This window comes from Hyperolius riggenbachi, chromosome 6 (assembly GCF_040937935.1).
Source record: "Hyperolius riggenbachi isolate aHypRig1 chromosome 6, aHypRig1.pri, whole genome shotgun sequence".
Lineage (NCBI taxonomy): Eukaryota > Metazoa > Chordata > Amphibia > Anura > Hyperoliidae > Hyperolius > Hyperolius riggenbachi.
The window spans coordinates 182462764-182479389 of NC_090651.1; the positions used below are offsets into that span (position 1 = coordinate 182462764).

The 16626-nt window shown below is 44.2% G+C and overlaps 1 protein-coding gene across 2 annotated transcripts in view; it reads right to left on the bottom strand.

The window, feature by feature from the left end:
* IFT56 (intraflagellar transport 56) overlaps positions 1-16626 on the bottom strand; it is a 1305114-nt gene that overhangs the window by 712389 nt on the left and 576099 nt on the right. For both annotated transcript variants that reach the window (XM_068242694.1, XM_068242695.1), the window contains 2 exons: positions 9906-9980; positions 9719-9821 (listed from right to left, as the gene is read on the bottom strand). In XM_068242694.1, the coding sequence (XP_068098795.1) occupies positions 9719-9821; positions 9906-9980 (178 nt within the window). The remainder of the gene's footprint in view (positions 1-9718; positions 9822-9905; positions 9981-16626) is intronic.

A 16626-nucleotide genomic window follows, 5' to 3' on the forward strand; every position in this document is an offset into this window, starting at 1 on the left:
CTCTGTGTCAGATAGCTCCTATTTAAGTGATTTCTTGATTGAAACAGGTGTGGCAGTAATCAGGCCTGGTGGTGACTACAGAAATTGAACTCAGGTGTGATAAACCACAGTTAAGTTATTTTTTAACAAGGGGGGCAATCACTTTTTCACACAGGGCCATGTAGGTTTTGAGTTTTTTTTCCTCACTAAATAATAAAAACCATCATTTAAAACTGCATTTTGTGTTCAATTATGTTATCTTTGACTAATAGTTAACAGTTTTTGATGAGCAGAAACATTTAAGTGTGACAAAAATGCAAAAGAATAAGAAATCAGGAAGGGGGCAAATAGTTTTTCACATCACTTTATGTTGGCGGTTCCCGCAGATCTACAAACTGTTTCTTTGCAGAAAAATGTTCCATCTATACTCCATTCTGATGTTCCAGTTGTGCCAGTCTCCTCAGCAGCACCAGTCTCCTCAGCAGCGCCAGTCTCCTCAGCCCTGCCTGTGCCAGTCTCCTCAGCCCTGCCTGTGCCAGTCTCCTCAGCTCTGCCTGTGCCAGTCTCCTCAGCCCTGCCTGTGCCAGTCAGCTCAGCAGTACCCGTGTCTGTCGGTCCAATGTTTCCCCTTTCAGAAGATTTGGCAGTGTCCTTGTCGGTCGGCTTGGCAGTGTCCCTGTTGGTCAGTTTGGCAGTGGCCCAGTCAGACAGCTTGGCAGAACCTCGGTCAGTTGGTTTGGCAGTGTGTCCTCCAGACATCTCAGCAGGTCTCCTGCCAGCTGCTCCGGCAGAGTCTCAGTCTGCCGTTCCAGCAGAACCATACTCCACAGCTCAGCCAAAGGCCCAGCTGGGTGCTCGATCAGTTAGTCTGCCAGTTGCTCAATCTGAGGTTCAGCTAATTGCTCTGCCAAAGGTCTTGTCAGCTATGCAGCCAGTGGTCCAGCCAGTCGCTCAGCCAAAGGTCCAGCTTTCTCGAGTCTCTGCTGATGCCCTTTGCACTTCAACCTCTGCTAGAGCACAGACTTATGCTGAAGTTCAATCCGCACAGATGTCTGACACTCAGGCACCACAGACCCCTGTTAATGCCCTGTTTCCACAGACTCCTGCTGAGATCCAGCTCCCTCAATTCTCTGCTGAAAGAGGGCTCCCACAGTTTTCTGCTGAGGCTAAGTGCACACTCATTTCTGCTGATGGCTCGTCCTCAAAAACATTTTCTGGTACTCAGTTCCCACAGATTCCTCCAGATACCCTGCATTTATAAACTGTTATCCAGTCTGCTGCTTTGCCTGCCCTATTGGAAAATGACTTTCAGTTTATCCATCCTGATGGCCTCCAGTCTGCTGTTCCTGATGGCCTCCAGTATGCTGTTCCTGATGGCCTCGAGTCTGCTGTTCCTGATGGCCTCGAGTCTGCTGTTCCTGATGGCCTCGAGTCTGCTGTTCCTGATGGCCTCGAGTCTGCTGTTCCTGACGGCCTCGAGTCTGCTGTTCCTGACGGCCTCGAGTCTGTTGTTCCTGATGGCCTCAAGTCTACTGTTCCTGATGGGCTCCAGCCTGCTGCTCCTGACGGATTCCAGTCTGCTTCCCTGACTGCTTCACTACCCAGTGTCTCTCCTGATGAGTTCCTGTCTGGTGCCTCTCCTGATGAATTCCTGTCTGGTGCCTCTCCTGATGAGTTCCTGCCCGGTGCCTCTCCTGGTGGTATCCTACTCCTCCTGCTTGTGGCCATTATGCATCCCTTCCTGATGGCATCCAGTTTTCTGTTTTATTTGATGACCTCAGATGCTCTGCTCCTGTGGATGTCCAGTCTATGGCTCTTTTTGGTGTCCTTCAGTTTTCTGTTTCACCCAAAGGTCTTCAGAGTGACTTGCAACATGTCCTATTGCCTCTGGGTCCTTTTGTCCAGTCAGCCCGGTAATACCCGGGTTGTGACCTTGTTTGCTGACCAATTTATGGCCTGCCTCTTTGCCAGTGTTTCCTGGTACCCAGGTGGGCATAAGTCCAAGTGGAGCATCCGAGGCTGCTCCTTGAGGAGGGGGGTGGGGGGGGGGGGGGGAATAATGTCACAATCTGCATCTGCTGGTAAATTCATGCATGAACTACCTTTGCTTCACCAGCAGATGTCACCTGCCTCCTCTGTGAATTTGCAACCTGAACTTTCCTCTGCCCACCAGCAGAGGGCGGACTTTCTAGATATCTCTCCACAGACAGGGAGGAGGCCTGGACTGTCACATGGTCTCTCAGCATGGCATTTAAGCCACACCTGAACACTCACTAGTTGCTAGCTCTTTGTTCCTGGTTCTAGCCATCCTGCCCTGAGTTCCCTGTTCCTGGTATATTTCCTAGTTCCTTGATTCCCTGCTCTATTGATCTCCTGTGTTGACCTTGTGCTTTGTATTACTGACTATTCTTTGCCTAGCGATTCCTGTACTGTTTGATGTACTGTACTGCTGACTATCCGTGTGTCTCCTCCTCGGTTGTGCATCTTGTATTTGTATATATTTCTAGGTTTATATTGTGGATACTATTCTGGATCCAGGGTCAGTGTGCACACAGTTCTATACACTAGATCTACTCTGCATAAATTGCTTTATGCAGAGAGGTCCTTGTATATATCATGATTCTCATACATTTGTATGCTTATTGAATACATCTGCCGGTATCATCATTGCTGTGTATATATGCTATTTGAATATATCTGCCTGTATTATTGCTGCAGTGTATGTATGCCTGTAAAATACTTCACCTGCAAGTCAATGCTGATTGTTTCTGTGCATGAGGTTAATGCATAGCATTACTTAATTTTCATTTAATAATAAATCATTATTATTCATTTACTCCTGGTTTGTCAGTCCTTTCCTAACAGTGACATCTCTGCCTGGTTGCGGGTTTGTGCGTTTGTTTCTGTTTTGCTCCAGGTGCAGCACACAAACTCCATGCGAAATGTAACATTGACCCACATCCCGTTTGGCCCACATCCTGAACCTGGTGGTGCAGAAGTACCTGCGCACCTACCCGGGGATGGACAATCTGCTGGAAGCGGCAAGGAAAATTGTACGCCATTTCCGCCGTTCCACCGGTGCCTCAGCAAACCTGGCTGACCTGCAGCAGCGCCAGGGCCTGCCACGACACCGGCTTGTCATTAATGTGCCAACTCGCTGGAATACCACCCTGGCGATGTTGGAGCGGCTGCTTGAGCAGAGGAGGGCTGTCAGCCGCTACATCATAGACGCAACTATTTCCGGCACCACCACCAACCTCCAGGTCCTCTCCAACGCACAGTGGGGGCAGAGCAGTTGTGCTTGGTGTTGGCTCCCTTCCAGCAGGGAACCAACCTGGTGAGCCAGGAACAGGCATCCCTCTGCGAGTGGTTGCCCATGGTTTATCTGCTGGACAGGGCCCTGTGTGATCTGATGGAAGCGGGAGAGGAGGCCCTGACCCAGCTGGATCAGCAGCCGGCTGCGCAGTCCACCTCTCCAGAAGACTTTGAGTTGCTGGAGGGGTAGTTGGAGGTCCCTGACCTCGACGCTGAGGTGCAACAGGAAAGCGCAGCTGCAGTGGTGCGGGGGTGGAGAAGGCAGGGCGAGGCTCAGGGGCCAGAGGAGGAGGACAGCGATGTCGGCTCTGGGGGTGCCAACGACGATGCCCCTGATGATAACGTCTCTGCTGTGTCCGAACTGTTCCCCATGGCAGTGCATATGCTGCGGTGCCTGCGCAGGGACCCCAGGGTGAAGCAGATGCGTGCTCAGGAGGACATCTGCATCAGCATGATCCTGGACCCAAGGCTGAAGGGGAAGCTGGGTCAGTTCCTGCCTGCTGGAGACCCTGAGCAGTGACCAAGGTAGTTGCAGCAGGTCCTTGTTTGCCGATTGGAGGAAGCCTTCCCACAGCCTTCTCCACCCACTCTGTCCCTGTCCAGCCAGCACAGCAGCCAGTGCCAACAGCAGAAGCAGGCACCCAGAAGACCTGCTGTCTCTCACTAAGGCACTCTACAAGACGGTAGAGCTGCCAAGAGAGGAGGTGCCTGCAGCAGTATCCTCCTCTCAAAGTCAGAACCAGCACCTGACCTGGATGGTGGCAGATTACATGGGGTCCTTCAGCGTGCTCGACACCGGTGATGGCCCTGTGGACCCCATGGAGTACTGGGTCAAGCGCTTGGAGTTCTGGGGTGAGCTGGCGCAGTACGCCCTGGAAGTCCTGTCTTTCCCCCCTTCCAGCGTGCTGTACGAGAGGTGCTTCAGTGCGGTGGCGTGGTCACTGAGAAGCGCTCTCGTCTGTCCCCAGAGTCTGTGGACAGACTCACCTTCCTGAAGATCGACCAGGCCTGGATTGAAGGCACGTTCCTGGCCCCTGTTGTCGGTGACAGGGGTACATGAGGTGGCTGGGAATGTTTTTTTGTCACCAACCATCAGTCTCCTGTTTTGGCCTTATTTTTTTTTACAGAAAAAACAGAATGTTTACAGAAAACAAATGTTTTTCATCAATTTTTTTTTCAATTATATATAATTAATTTAATTTTTTCTTTAAAAAAAAAATGATGCTTTATGCATCATTTACCCTAAAAGAAGTTTTGGAAGCAATTTAATCTCACGACTCGTGATTCCAGATTCTGTCATCATCAGTAGGCAAATGCGAATTTGAATTTGTCGTGATTACGACCGTATCCGGATTTTCGCGAACCTGAATTCGCGACAACTCGAATAGTGAAAGGGGGAATTCGAGCAACCCTGCCGGCGGCAAGTGGATGAAAAGGGTGCCGCCATAGACTTTAATGCAATTATCATTTATATGGCGAAAAAAGCTGAAAAAAGGGTGCCCGATAAATATTGTTAACAACATTAGAACATTATGATGGGGGGGTAGAGTGGAAAGTAGCAAGAAGCAATGGAGGTGAAAGTTTACTGGGCTTGTAGAAAAATCTAGGGTGCAAGACAAAACATTACAAAGACCATATGTTTAAGCTGTACAATCTCAAAAATCATAGTAGGCGCAACAATGTGCACATTCGGGGCCTGCCAGAAGCATCTCTATAGGACAATCTTATCCCCTCACTTTAAGGTATTTTTAGACTTTTATTAGACGGAGGAGCTGCCCTTCCATAGAGCATTTGGCCCTGTTCACAATAAGTCTTCTCATGATGTTATCTGCCGCCTACACTTTTACTCCAAGAAGGAGGCCAACATGGCGGCACTACACCGTGATAGTCCTTTGACAAAGCAGCTTTGCAATTCTACCCGGATTTATCTAGATACACTCTTCTCCGTCGCAGAGCCTTAAAGCCCTTGTTGGAAGCAGTTCGTTCATGTGGGGCACAGTATTCTTGGGGTTTCACCTTTTATCTTGTCATTTGGAAGGAGGGACAGTCCTATATTTTCCTGGGCCCTCAAGATTTTCCAAAGATTTCTGATGCCCTTGCTATACCGGATATGCTACTACCAGACTGGCCACACTTGAACTCCCTCTCTCCATTGCCTCAAAGAAAGTGTTGGCAGAAGGTGGGCAGGTGGGTAGGAGGGAAGACCCTGAACCTGTTGCAGTGATGGGCATTCCTTCTGATGACCCGGCGAGAGACGATTAGACAACATTGGCTACCTTTTATCCTGCTGAGACCTTGTTCCTATGTGGTGCCTCCATTTGGCTCTTCTGTTATCTTTTTTTTTTTTTCCTGTTTTTTTATTTACTTTTTTGTTTGTTTTTGTTTCTTTTTCATCGGCCTTTGCTCTCTAATTTAAACTGCAATATATATGATGCAGACTTTGGGGCGTTTTAGCTTTTTAGGTTTACATCCTGTAAGTATTGTCACTTTAATTATGCTGATGGTTTGAGGAGCTACGATGGAGGCGTTTAATGTGGTTGTATTGTCCCAGGATTGAGGGGCAAGCCAGCGAGCCTCAGTACACAATATTCCACCTTGCTATAGAGTGTCACTGTTAACTCTGTTTGTGAACTTGTCTTATGGGCTGCAGGGCATTGTGGGCTCTCTTTACCAAGTGCTTCCATTCTATTCTCTGCTGCCCTTAATGTCCTGTAGCCTTATCAGGACCCTGTGGCCTGTTGTTTGGGCCAGGGGTCTTGCTGGTAGAGCTGGGTAATGGATAATATATGTTTTATATGTTCAATATGGCTTTTTTTTAGTTATATTTTGATATTTATCATGGCTGAGAGGGTGGGCACAGGCTGAAAGCTAATGTCGGGACCAATCATGTCCTCCAGGTTTGGGAGCAGCCAAAACATGATGGGTTCAGCTGCTATGGTCTCATAAGTTACCTCAATTACTCTTTTTTGGTGTGGTTCTTTCTGTCCCCACTCCTTACTCTGGTTTCCTTGTCTCTTTTCTTCTTTGTTCTTTCTTTCTCATTTCTTTCTTCTTGACTTGAGGCATTTGTGATGGGTTATGTTTACTCCCTGCCCCTGGTTAATGGCCTGTGTGATCGGTGCTATAACTATTATTTCTTTGTTAAAGGGTTATGGCTGTGAAAGTATGTACATTAAATGTCAATGGTTTTAATGAACCAAGAAAGAGGTCTCATGTATTATACAAATGTCACCCGGAAAAGGTAAGACGCCTGATATCACTCGTAACAAATATTACACCAGGTGGTTCTTCTCAAATTATGATAACTCTAAATCTAGAGGTGTAGCTATTAGGTGTAGCTATTGCCCTACATCACTCTCTGGCAGCAGAGGTAGTGGAGGTCTTTTAGGATGCGCAAAGAAGATTTGTGTTTTTAAAACTCACAATAGGATGTGTTCGTTTTACTGTGGCGGGATTGTATATGCCTAATACGGATCAAGTGCTCACTATACTGAGAACTCTTCTGACATTAGATACCTTTATGGAAGGCTATACGGTTACTGGAGGTGACATGAATTCTACTTTTTAACCTTTCACTGATTGCTCCAAGGGGGACTTCACAGGTCTCATACAAGACTCTTAACCACTTTGTCCTCCTTGACGTAGTTCCAAGTCAAGGAGGACATGTGCGCTCCCGCTGCCGATCGCGCGCTCCTGCCTGCGGATCGTTAGCCCAGGAATCAATGAACCAGGCCATGGTGCCCGATCAGATTCCTCTCCCCCGCAGAAAAAGCGACAGCTTCTTTTGGAAGCTTCGCTTTTTCTGACTGCTACATTGTACGCTTAGAGTGACGTCATGTAAACAAACTCAAGGTTGCCATCTTGTGACCAAAAAGTAAAACTACATCTAAACGTAAAAAAAAAAATTAAAATACACATATATTTACCCAAATCAAATACTATTTACACCCCACCCTCCCAAAAATACCCACATAAAATGTTTAATAATAAAAGAACAAAAACATTACAATCAAAAAACACAAACTTTTTGAATATCTATGTAAAGATGAAATACTTTTTTTTTTATAAGCTTGTAAATAGTGATGGACGCAAAACAGAAAAAATGCTCTTTATTTCCAAATAAAATATTGTCACCATACATTGTGATAGGGACATAATTTAAACGGTCAAATAACCGGGACAAATGGGCAAATACAATACGTGGGTTTTAATTATGGAGGCATGTGTTATTTTAAAACTAGAATGGCTGAAAACTGAGAAATAATAACTTTTTAAAGTTTTTTTCTTATCCTTACTGTTAAAGTGCATTTACAGTAAGGTAGCTCTTAGCAAAATGTACCACCCAAAGAAAGCCTAATTGGTGGCGGAAAAAACATGATATAGATCAGTTCATTGTGATAAGTAGTGATAAAGCTATAGGCTAATGAATGGGAGGCTTAAAGGAGTCATCAGGCAAAGATTAAGAAAATAAGCGCTACTTACCGGGGCTTCCTCCAGCCCCAAGCTCCCAGCACGTCCCTCTCCGCAGCTCTCCCCGCAGCCATTCGCCGGAGCTCCGACCCGGTCCCGGCGATGACGTCAGCGCAACTTGGAGGTCGCCCCCTGTACTGCGCCTGCGCGATCAGTGCTGTCAATCACTGCCCTTGTCCAAAATGGCGACGCCGGAACTTCTGGCTGATGTCGTCATATGACATCACCACCAAACCGCCGCCCTCTTCCTGCCCCAACAGAGTCTATTTAGTTCTGATAAGTTCTCATTTAGAGGCTCCCTATGCTAATGAGGTGTTTCCATTTGGTAAGTGTTATCTTTACCTATTTGCTCTCCATGATACTGTGGTAGTCAGTGCTCCCCCTACTGTCTTATTCTAGCACAATATCTATATATTGTTTTACCATAACAGTGACTAGTCAGCTTTTAATATGCAGAACAGCGAGATGGAACAGATCCAGCGCTACCTGCAGCCTGTCCATTTGTTGCTCACTGGCGAAGTAATTATAGTAAGTTTTACATTTGTGTAGAAATACATTTGTCCAAGTCAATTGTGTTTTTTAATTTTGCATAAGTTTGCATTTGCACAGGTTTTTATCAGCTGATTTCTCTGGCCCCTAACTTTTGTTATTTTTTATGATTACACTTAGCCCATTGCAGTTTAATTCCCTGCTGACTAATGGGTTTATGCAATATTTCTGCATTATTATTGGAAATAAGCTCAGCCCAGATATGTGTGCATATACATATATATACATATATATATATATATATATATATATATATATATATATATATATATATATATATATATATACACACACATGTGTACGTGGTTTTGATCATCTTTGGACTAATTTTTTTGTACTGATAATTTGCAAAATATTTTATGTATAACAGGATATTCTCTAACACAGAGATATGTATGCATGGATATGTGTATAATTTCTAATGAGCTACATATGTAAATAGTATTGTATCTAATGTTTGAACATAATTCCAACTATATGTTTTCTAGTCAATACTGTGTATGGATTTATTTATTGTTTTTGTATATGATTGTACTGAGGAGTCCTAATTATTATTACTTTAGGCACTGTTATTGGCCTGAGGAAGCGGGCTTAGACTCGTGAAACACATTGCCTGTGCTTAGTAATAAAAATATTTTGTTGTTACAAAGATTTTGTTATTTGAGGTAAGCTACCTTACTTTCTTTCGCTTTTATTTGTTTTTAAAGAATTTTATACACACCAGGACGCCTATTTCACCCATATTGCTATGAGGGAGAAGACCAAAGAAGGCGGCGTGGAAGCAATCTGTGCACATGGGGCTGGAGGAAGCCCCAGGTATGTATAAAACTTTTATATTCTCTCAGCTCTGGTTTCCTTTAATGTAATGGTGGGAGGAGGGAATCATTGGGCTACCTTTACTATACTGGGGATGAGGGGATGTCATATGGCTACCTATATTGTCTGGGGGGGGGGGTCATCTGGCTTCTTTTACTGTACTGGAGGGAGGGGTCATCTAGCTACCTTTACTGTGCATATGTGTGTGTGTGTGTGTGTGTGTGTGTGTGTGGTGGGGGGTTATCTGGCTACCTTTAATGTACTGGGGGGTTTCTTTTGGCCAGGAGGTGGCTAGTTATAATAGGCCTTGGACGGAAAAAAAAAAGCTGGACAATAGAAAGCAGCTATTCCACACCATCAAGGAAGGCAGGTTGTTGAGGTCAGTCCCTGGTGAGATGGACAACCTGATACATGCTGTAGCTGTCTGCTGGGTGGCACAGAATAGGAACTGAAAACTGTATGTTCTGTCAACAGAATTACTTTTAAATTTACCCCAGTGTCTTCTCCATAAGACAGCAGATTTCAGGGGACAAACATAATACCATGGAAATGATATGCAATTGTATAGATGTCTCAAAACCAGCATTACCTTGTCGAAGATAGTAAATAACCAAGTTTAAACGTGCCTCAGGGATGACATCTACCAGGGTTGGTAATACCTGCAAAGCTCCTTCACCTGCTCGGAACACCACCTTACAAGACAAAGTTATTTAAATAATCAGAGAACAAAAAGGATGAACGATGTTAAAGTATTACCGTAAAAAAAGACAACTTACAAGGTTGTGCTTAATTAACTCCTTAGCAAATTCAAAAGCAGAGGAGGTATTGTCCAATAAGTTCTTTAATTCCATCTGTTAAACAGAAACATTAAAATCAGAAATGCACTTATCACTCCAAGCATCATATAGGGCTATAACCAGGGTACCCCACCACGGTGTCCGATCCCTCCTCCCTTCCCCCTTTGTCAGATGTCAGGAGCAGGAAGTGATGCTATGCAAGTCTTGGTCACTCTTCTAGTTACCATGGCGATCAGCTTTCTCCCATGTTTTGTAATGCAGCCAACCTCCTCTATTTGCATGTACTTGGCCCTGGCTTGATGACATCATGGGTTTGTATACCACTATAGTACTAGGAAATCCATGAGAGTGAAAAGGTACCACTAGACTACAAGGGATTGCCATAAGAGGGGCCACTACACTACCAGAGAATGCTATTAAGGTAAAACAGAGCCACTAGACTACCAAGTTATAAAGGGGGTGAGAGGGACCACTAGTCTACCTAGGGAACTACACTATAAACTACACTATAAAGCTATAAGGTGGTGAAAGAGACCACTTAAATTCAAAAGACTGCTGTAAGAGGGAAAGGGGGTTGGAGGGACCACTACAATACCAGGTACAGCTATGAGGGGAGAGGGGAAAACTGCATTTTGTGTTCAATTTTGTTATCTTTGACTAATAGTTAACGGTTTTTGATGAGCAGAAACATTTAAGTGTGACAAACATGCAAAAGAATAAGAAATCAGGAAGGGGGCAAATAGTTTTTCACACCACTGTATGGGCAATATGGATGTTGTTTTCCCTTGGGATTGCTGCATTTTTAGTTTGGGATTTTTTTTGATACATCAATGGTAAAGATGGTCACTTAAAAACACTAAAGGCCTTAATTCTGTGTGGAAGCGGTATTTAGCTTTGCAAGATTTAGACCGGATTGGAGCGGATTTCATGTTTTAACAGGAAACTAGGTTTTCATCTAAACGACCTGGTTATTTAAAGAGCAAGGCCTACCCAACTTCATACACTGTCAGTGCTCCTGTTAAAAAAGCAGGGCTAGCTTTACTGATCCATAATAGATGCCCCTTCAAAGTTAAGACCACATGCAGCGATTCCAAGGGACAATATATTATTCTTCAGGGGTCCTTATATGGTTTAGATATGGTACTAGCGGTAGTGTACGCCCCAAATGATCACTAACTGCAATTTTTGGAGAAAGTATTTAAGAGGATTGAGCAGTTCAGCTGTCCCAGTGTCATAATAGGGATTTCAATTTGATATGTTTTCCTACTAGATGAGATAACGCCCTCGAATTTTCCTTCTATATGTAAAATATTTAAGAATTTCAGATCACTCATAAAACAATTTGGTTTTTGTGATGTTTGAAGGGCTCTACATGCAGAGGATACTGATTTCATGTTATCCTCATTCATGCTCAATTTATATGAGAATAGATTACTTCTTTCTCTCTCCTGCTCTGATAAACACAATAGTTTCCTCAGAAATTGGCCCGATATTGTGGTCTGACCATGCCCCTTTGGATTTGACTCTCATTCTGGCTAATAATCCTAAATTGCCTTCAGTTTAGAAAATGAACAATAGCTTATTGCTTGATGAGGAAATTGGGCAGGACACCCTGGAAAGCATACATACTTTTTTTGAAATAAATACGGGTTCTGGCTCTCATTTTTCCACATTATGGGAAGCTCATAAGGCTTTCATTAGGGGCAAGCTTATAGCTATAGCCAGCAGGAGGAAGAGAGAATACATACATCAGGTGACTGATTTACTCCATCAGATTGCTGTGCTTGAGGAGTCTCATAAGTTATGTCTCTCCAAGCACATCCATCATAATCTGTAATCATTACGCAAACAACTTTTAGATTTACGGTATGTGGCAGTGGAAAAGACAATAATTACTCTTACCGGTAATTTGATTTCCATATAGCCTCCACGACAGGTCCACCTGGAGATTACCCCGCCCATCCCTGGGACAGGAAGAACCGAATCAATTTAAATACCACCTCCTACTTCAGTATTTAGAATATCACCTTGTATCAGTAGGAGACTTACCGTTTGTATTATGGGGGGGTTGCCCCCACCTGTCATGGAGGCTACGTGAAAATCCAATCACCGGTAAGAGTAAATATTGGCTTCCACTTGCCTCCACGACAGCTCCACCAGGAGATATACAATATCAGAACCTCTCAGGGCGGGACAACAGAAGACAGTACCTTACATCCAAAACCCAAGTCTTGATTGCTTGGTAGATCCAAACGGTAATGCTTTATGAATGCATCATAAAAGGCCCATGTGGCAGCTTTGCAGATTTGAAGCACTGAGGCAGAATTCCTTTCTGCCCAGGAAGAGGAGACACCCCTAGTAGACTGCACTTTCACCTTCTCAGGATCTGGCTTCCCTGCAATACCATATGCTTTTGTTAAAGCATACTTTAAACCAATTACTGAGTGTTCTTTAGACACTTAACCCTTTCCGGGTACCCAGAAACTGAAAAAACAAATTAACTTCCTTCCTTCATGCAGAAGTTATGTTTATATAAACCATAATTATCTTCCTCGCATCCAGTGAGCTGAATTTTTTCCACTTTTATTTGAGGAATTAGAACAGAAGGAAGGGATTAAGATTTCCTCCTCCTTGTGGAAATCAGACATAACTTTCGGAAATAAATTAGGGTGATAACTTAAAGGGACTCCGAGCAGTGCAAAAACTATGGAAAGATGCATATCATTTTAAAGCTCTCTTTCTCCTCTTTCCAATGATATATAAACCGCAGCCCTACGCCTTTTAGTTTTTGCTATTTTTTCGCGATTGAAATTGCCGCGACCGCGATTTCAATCGCGAAACTAGAGAAAAATAAAAGGCGTAGGGCGACGATTTAGGTGTCGCCAGAAAGAGGAGAAAGAGAGCTTTAAAATGATATCCATCTTTCCATAGTTACTTGTATTACACAGGGCGACTTTTTCCTAAAGTCAGCAGCACCAATAAGCAGAATGGAGCTGCTGACACTAGGGAAAGTGTCGCCCTGTGTAATACAAGTAACTATGGAAAGATGGTTATCATTTTAAAGCTCTCTTTCTCCTCTTTCTGACGACACCTAAATCGTCGCCCTACGCCTGTTAGTTTTCTCTATTTTCGCGATTGAAATCTAAAAAGCGTAGGGCATTGGAAAGAGGAGAAAGAGAGCTTTAAAATGATATGCATCTTTCCATAGTTACTGCACTGCTCGGAGTCCCTTCAAAAATAATTATATCCTCCATGATAGACATGAATGGTGGTTTAATGTTTAAGGCTTGTTTTTCTCTAATACACCTGGCCGCAGTTTTCACCACCAAACCATATTTTAAGCACTAGGTCCTTAACCTCCTAAGGACTGCTCCACGCCAATTGGCATGGATGCGGTTCTGGCGTGGATGCGGCGGCAGCCCCAGGACCGGCTAACGCGTGCAGTCCTGGGTGCGTGTTTTGCAGGAGATTGTGCGCGCCGATGCGCTCCGCCATCAGTCTCCCAGCCATCTAATAACAGTGTACAGTGCTGCGATCCTGGGGGACTCAGGAGTGATCCGCTGTGATAGGCTGAAGCCTCCTATCACAGCCGATCACTGTAATTGGCTGACTGGGGGAGGGAGGGAAGGCTGTGAAAAAAAAATAAGCATATTTAAAAAAAAAAAAATTTAAAAATATTTACAAAAAAATAAACATTGGAGGGGCGATCAGACCCCACCAACAGAAAGCTCTGTTGGTGGGGAGAAAGGGGGAGGGGGAGGAATCACTTGTGTGCTGGGTTGTGTGGCCCTGCAGCGAGGCCTTAAAGGGATACTGTAGGGGGGTCGGGGGGAAATGAGTTGAAGTTACCCGGGGCTTCTAATGGTCCCCTACAGACATCCTGTGCCAGCGCAGCCACTCCCCAATGCTCCAGCCCCGTCTCTGGTTCACTTCTGGAATTTCAGACTTTAAAGTATGAAAACCACTGCGCCTGCGTTGCCGTGTCCTCGCTCCCGCTGATGGCACCAGGAGCGTACTGCGCAGGCCCAGTATGGTCTGTGCCAGCGCCGTGCGCTAAGTAGGCGGAAAGTACGGATTGAAAAGATGGAAAAAGGGACGGAGAAATCCGTATGCGTGGGGGTAAAGTGGTTAAAGCTGCAGTGGCCTATTTTGTGAAAAATGGCCTGATCTTTAAGTGGTCCTTAAGTGGTTAATGGAAACTTTATGCAAAAAATTGAACTGCATAATAAAGTTTTGAACTAAATTCAGATCACAAGGTGGTACAGTAGGTTTTTTCACCATTGACTTTGTTTTTACCGCCTTATTAAATCTTTTATTTGAAATAAAAGGAATCATGAAATACGCAGCCAAAGCTGCTAAATGCACTTTAAGAGTGTACAATGTTAAATCTATATCTAGACCTTTCTGTAGGAAGCAGGGCCGGCACTATAATAGAGGCAAAAAAGGCAATTGCCCCAGAGCCTGCAGGGGCACCCCAAGATGCCCCCCCCTCTGGCTATACTGATAAGGGTAAGGCTTACTTTTAGGATGTGCCGCTGGAATTGCAGCTCCATCCATGCCTACAGAGTACAAGCAGCTCCATTCATGCCTACATGTCACGGGGTCGCTGCAGGGGGAAGCCAAGGAAACAGGACGCCTGATAGGAAGATAAGAAGCATGCTGGCTGCAGAAGTAATTTATGTGACTCAGACGTTCAGTAGCGTCAGGGGCACATGTGTCACCTCTCGAGCTAACGTGCGCTTTATCTTTCTTTATTAGACGACCTCCTGTTTCATTGGCTCTCTTCTCCCTGCAGCGACCCCATGACATGCAGGCATGGATAGCCTATTTGTGCAATGCTGGATGAGTGAAGGTCAGCTCTTCAAACGGCTACTCAAATTAAGGTGATTCCCTGCCAGTGCTACTTCTCCTGTCTCTGTGTGGAGAATTGGACTGATTATTTTGTAGCTTACATTTGTCCACCATTTTTACTTTTACTTGTAGGATTGTGTGACCTGTGTGCAAATGCAGAGGAAGAAATATAGTATATCACATCAGGTGGGGGCTACCAAACATGGGCTAACTCAATTAAAATCTGTGTAGCATAGGAAATAAAGGAGGTACAGACTAGTAAGTACAGCCATATATGCTTGTGCTCCATTACTGTCACCCAAAAATGCAATTTGTGATTGTTCTGGAAGTCAGGTCAATTTTGGGGCCCCTAATGTGCTGTGGAGTGGTGGTCTGTCAGGGGACCCCACAAGTTAATTTTGCCCAGGGGCCCCGTTGTTCCTAGAACTGGCCTTGGTAGGAAGTCTAGAACAGAAAACATTAGGATTTCTGAAGAATCCTTGTTAAACTTACAAAACTTTCCATAGTCATAGACCCATGTCCACTAAAAACAGAATCTGCGCGCAGGGCTATGTGGGAAAAAAATCAGCAGCAGAGTTTGCACACCGCATGCATAGTGTGCTGTTCGTATGTAATATAATGAATAGGAAACTCACCTGCGTTTTCGACATGTAGTTTACCATGGCGAAATCGCATACATTTCAATAAAAAAAAACACACAGGCACGACATGGTTAAAATGCACATTTGGAAAAATATACAAATTCAATGCGATTTCACAAAAAAATGTGCAAAAATGTGCATGTGAATTCGTTTGCGCGGTTTCTGTATCAAATTTGTTACGTACTAGTGGAAACGTAGCTTGAAGTAAATTGCTTAGGTGACAGAGTCCCTAGCATACAGCAAAGTGGAAACAACTTGTTCTGATGGCCCTTTGTTTAGTAACAAGCGCCATTCAAAAAGCCACATCATAGGAAGGGGATCAGTACTCGCCACTAATGTAAAAATGTTCAACTCTTTATTTCATCATTAAGATAACATAAAAGAGGGCTGCTGTACAGCAATAGCTCTGCTTTTGTTCAGGTTGAGTAAACCACGCCTTGAGGATGGCAATCCTGCCCCTGCTTCAAAAGATCATCCAAGATCTGCAGGATCAATGGCTCCTCTACTGAATGGTAGGGTAACAATAGATACCAAACCTATTTTAGTCAGTCTGTCATAACAAGAATTATAGTGGCCTGATCCTCCACCACTTTTTGAAGTACCTTCCCTAATAAGTTCTTTGGAGGAAAGGTGTATGTTCTCTGCAGGCCCCAGTCGAGCAGAAATGCACCCACACTTTTTGGGAGCATCTGGGAAGAACAACATTGTCCCAAGCAGCAACACATGTAGCTGAAAATTGTCAAAAATATCTGTTCAGGCACCGCTTGCTCTGAAATAATTGTTTGCCATTCAACGATATCTGATTGTCTGTCTTATCTGTTTGAACAGTCATACTTCTGTTTTCCAACAAATTCTCCCATTTCTAGAGAGTCCCGCAGAGTACAAGGATTTTGGTTGGGAAGTTCACCATTTTAGGGAGAGTGTCTCTGGATCTTACAATCAGATCATTTTCTCTAGATCTACCTGTTTGCCCTACCACTGACACAGGATTGCCAGTTGAAATATTCCGTAATTTGCTTGTGCCTCAGCAACAGCTGGGATACAAGCTGAAAATTTTACCTAAAACAAATCTGGAGTCCTGGTCAAAGATCTGGTCCAACACTTCTAAACCTTCATCTGTGTAACTACTAAAGAGAATATATATAAATTCTTGTTCTTATGGTATCAGACTCCAGTTCATCTTCACAAATGGAATTTTTCAGTTTCCC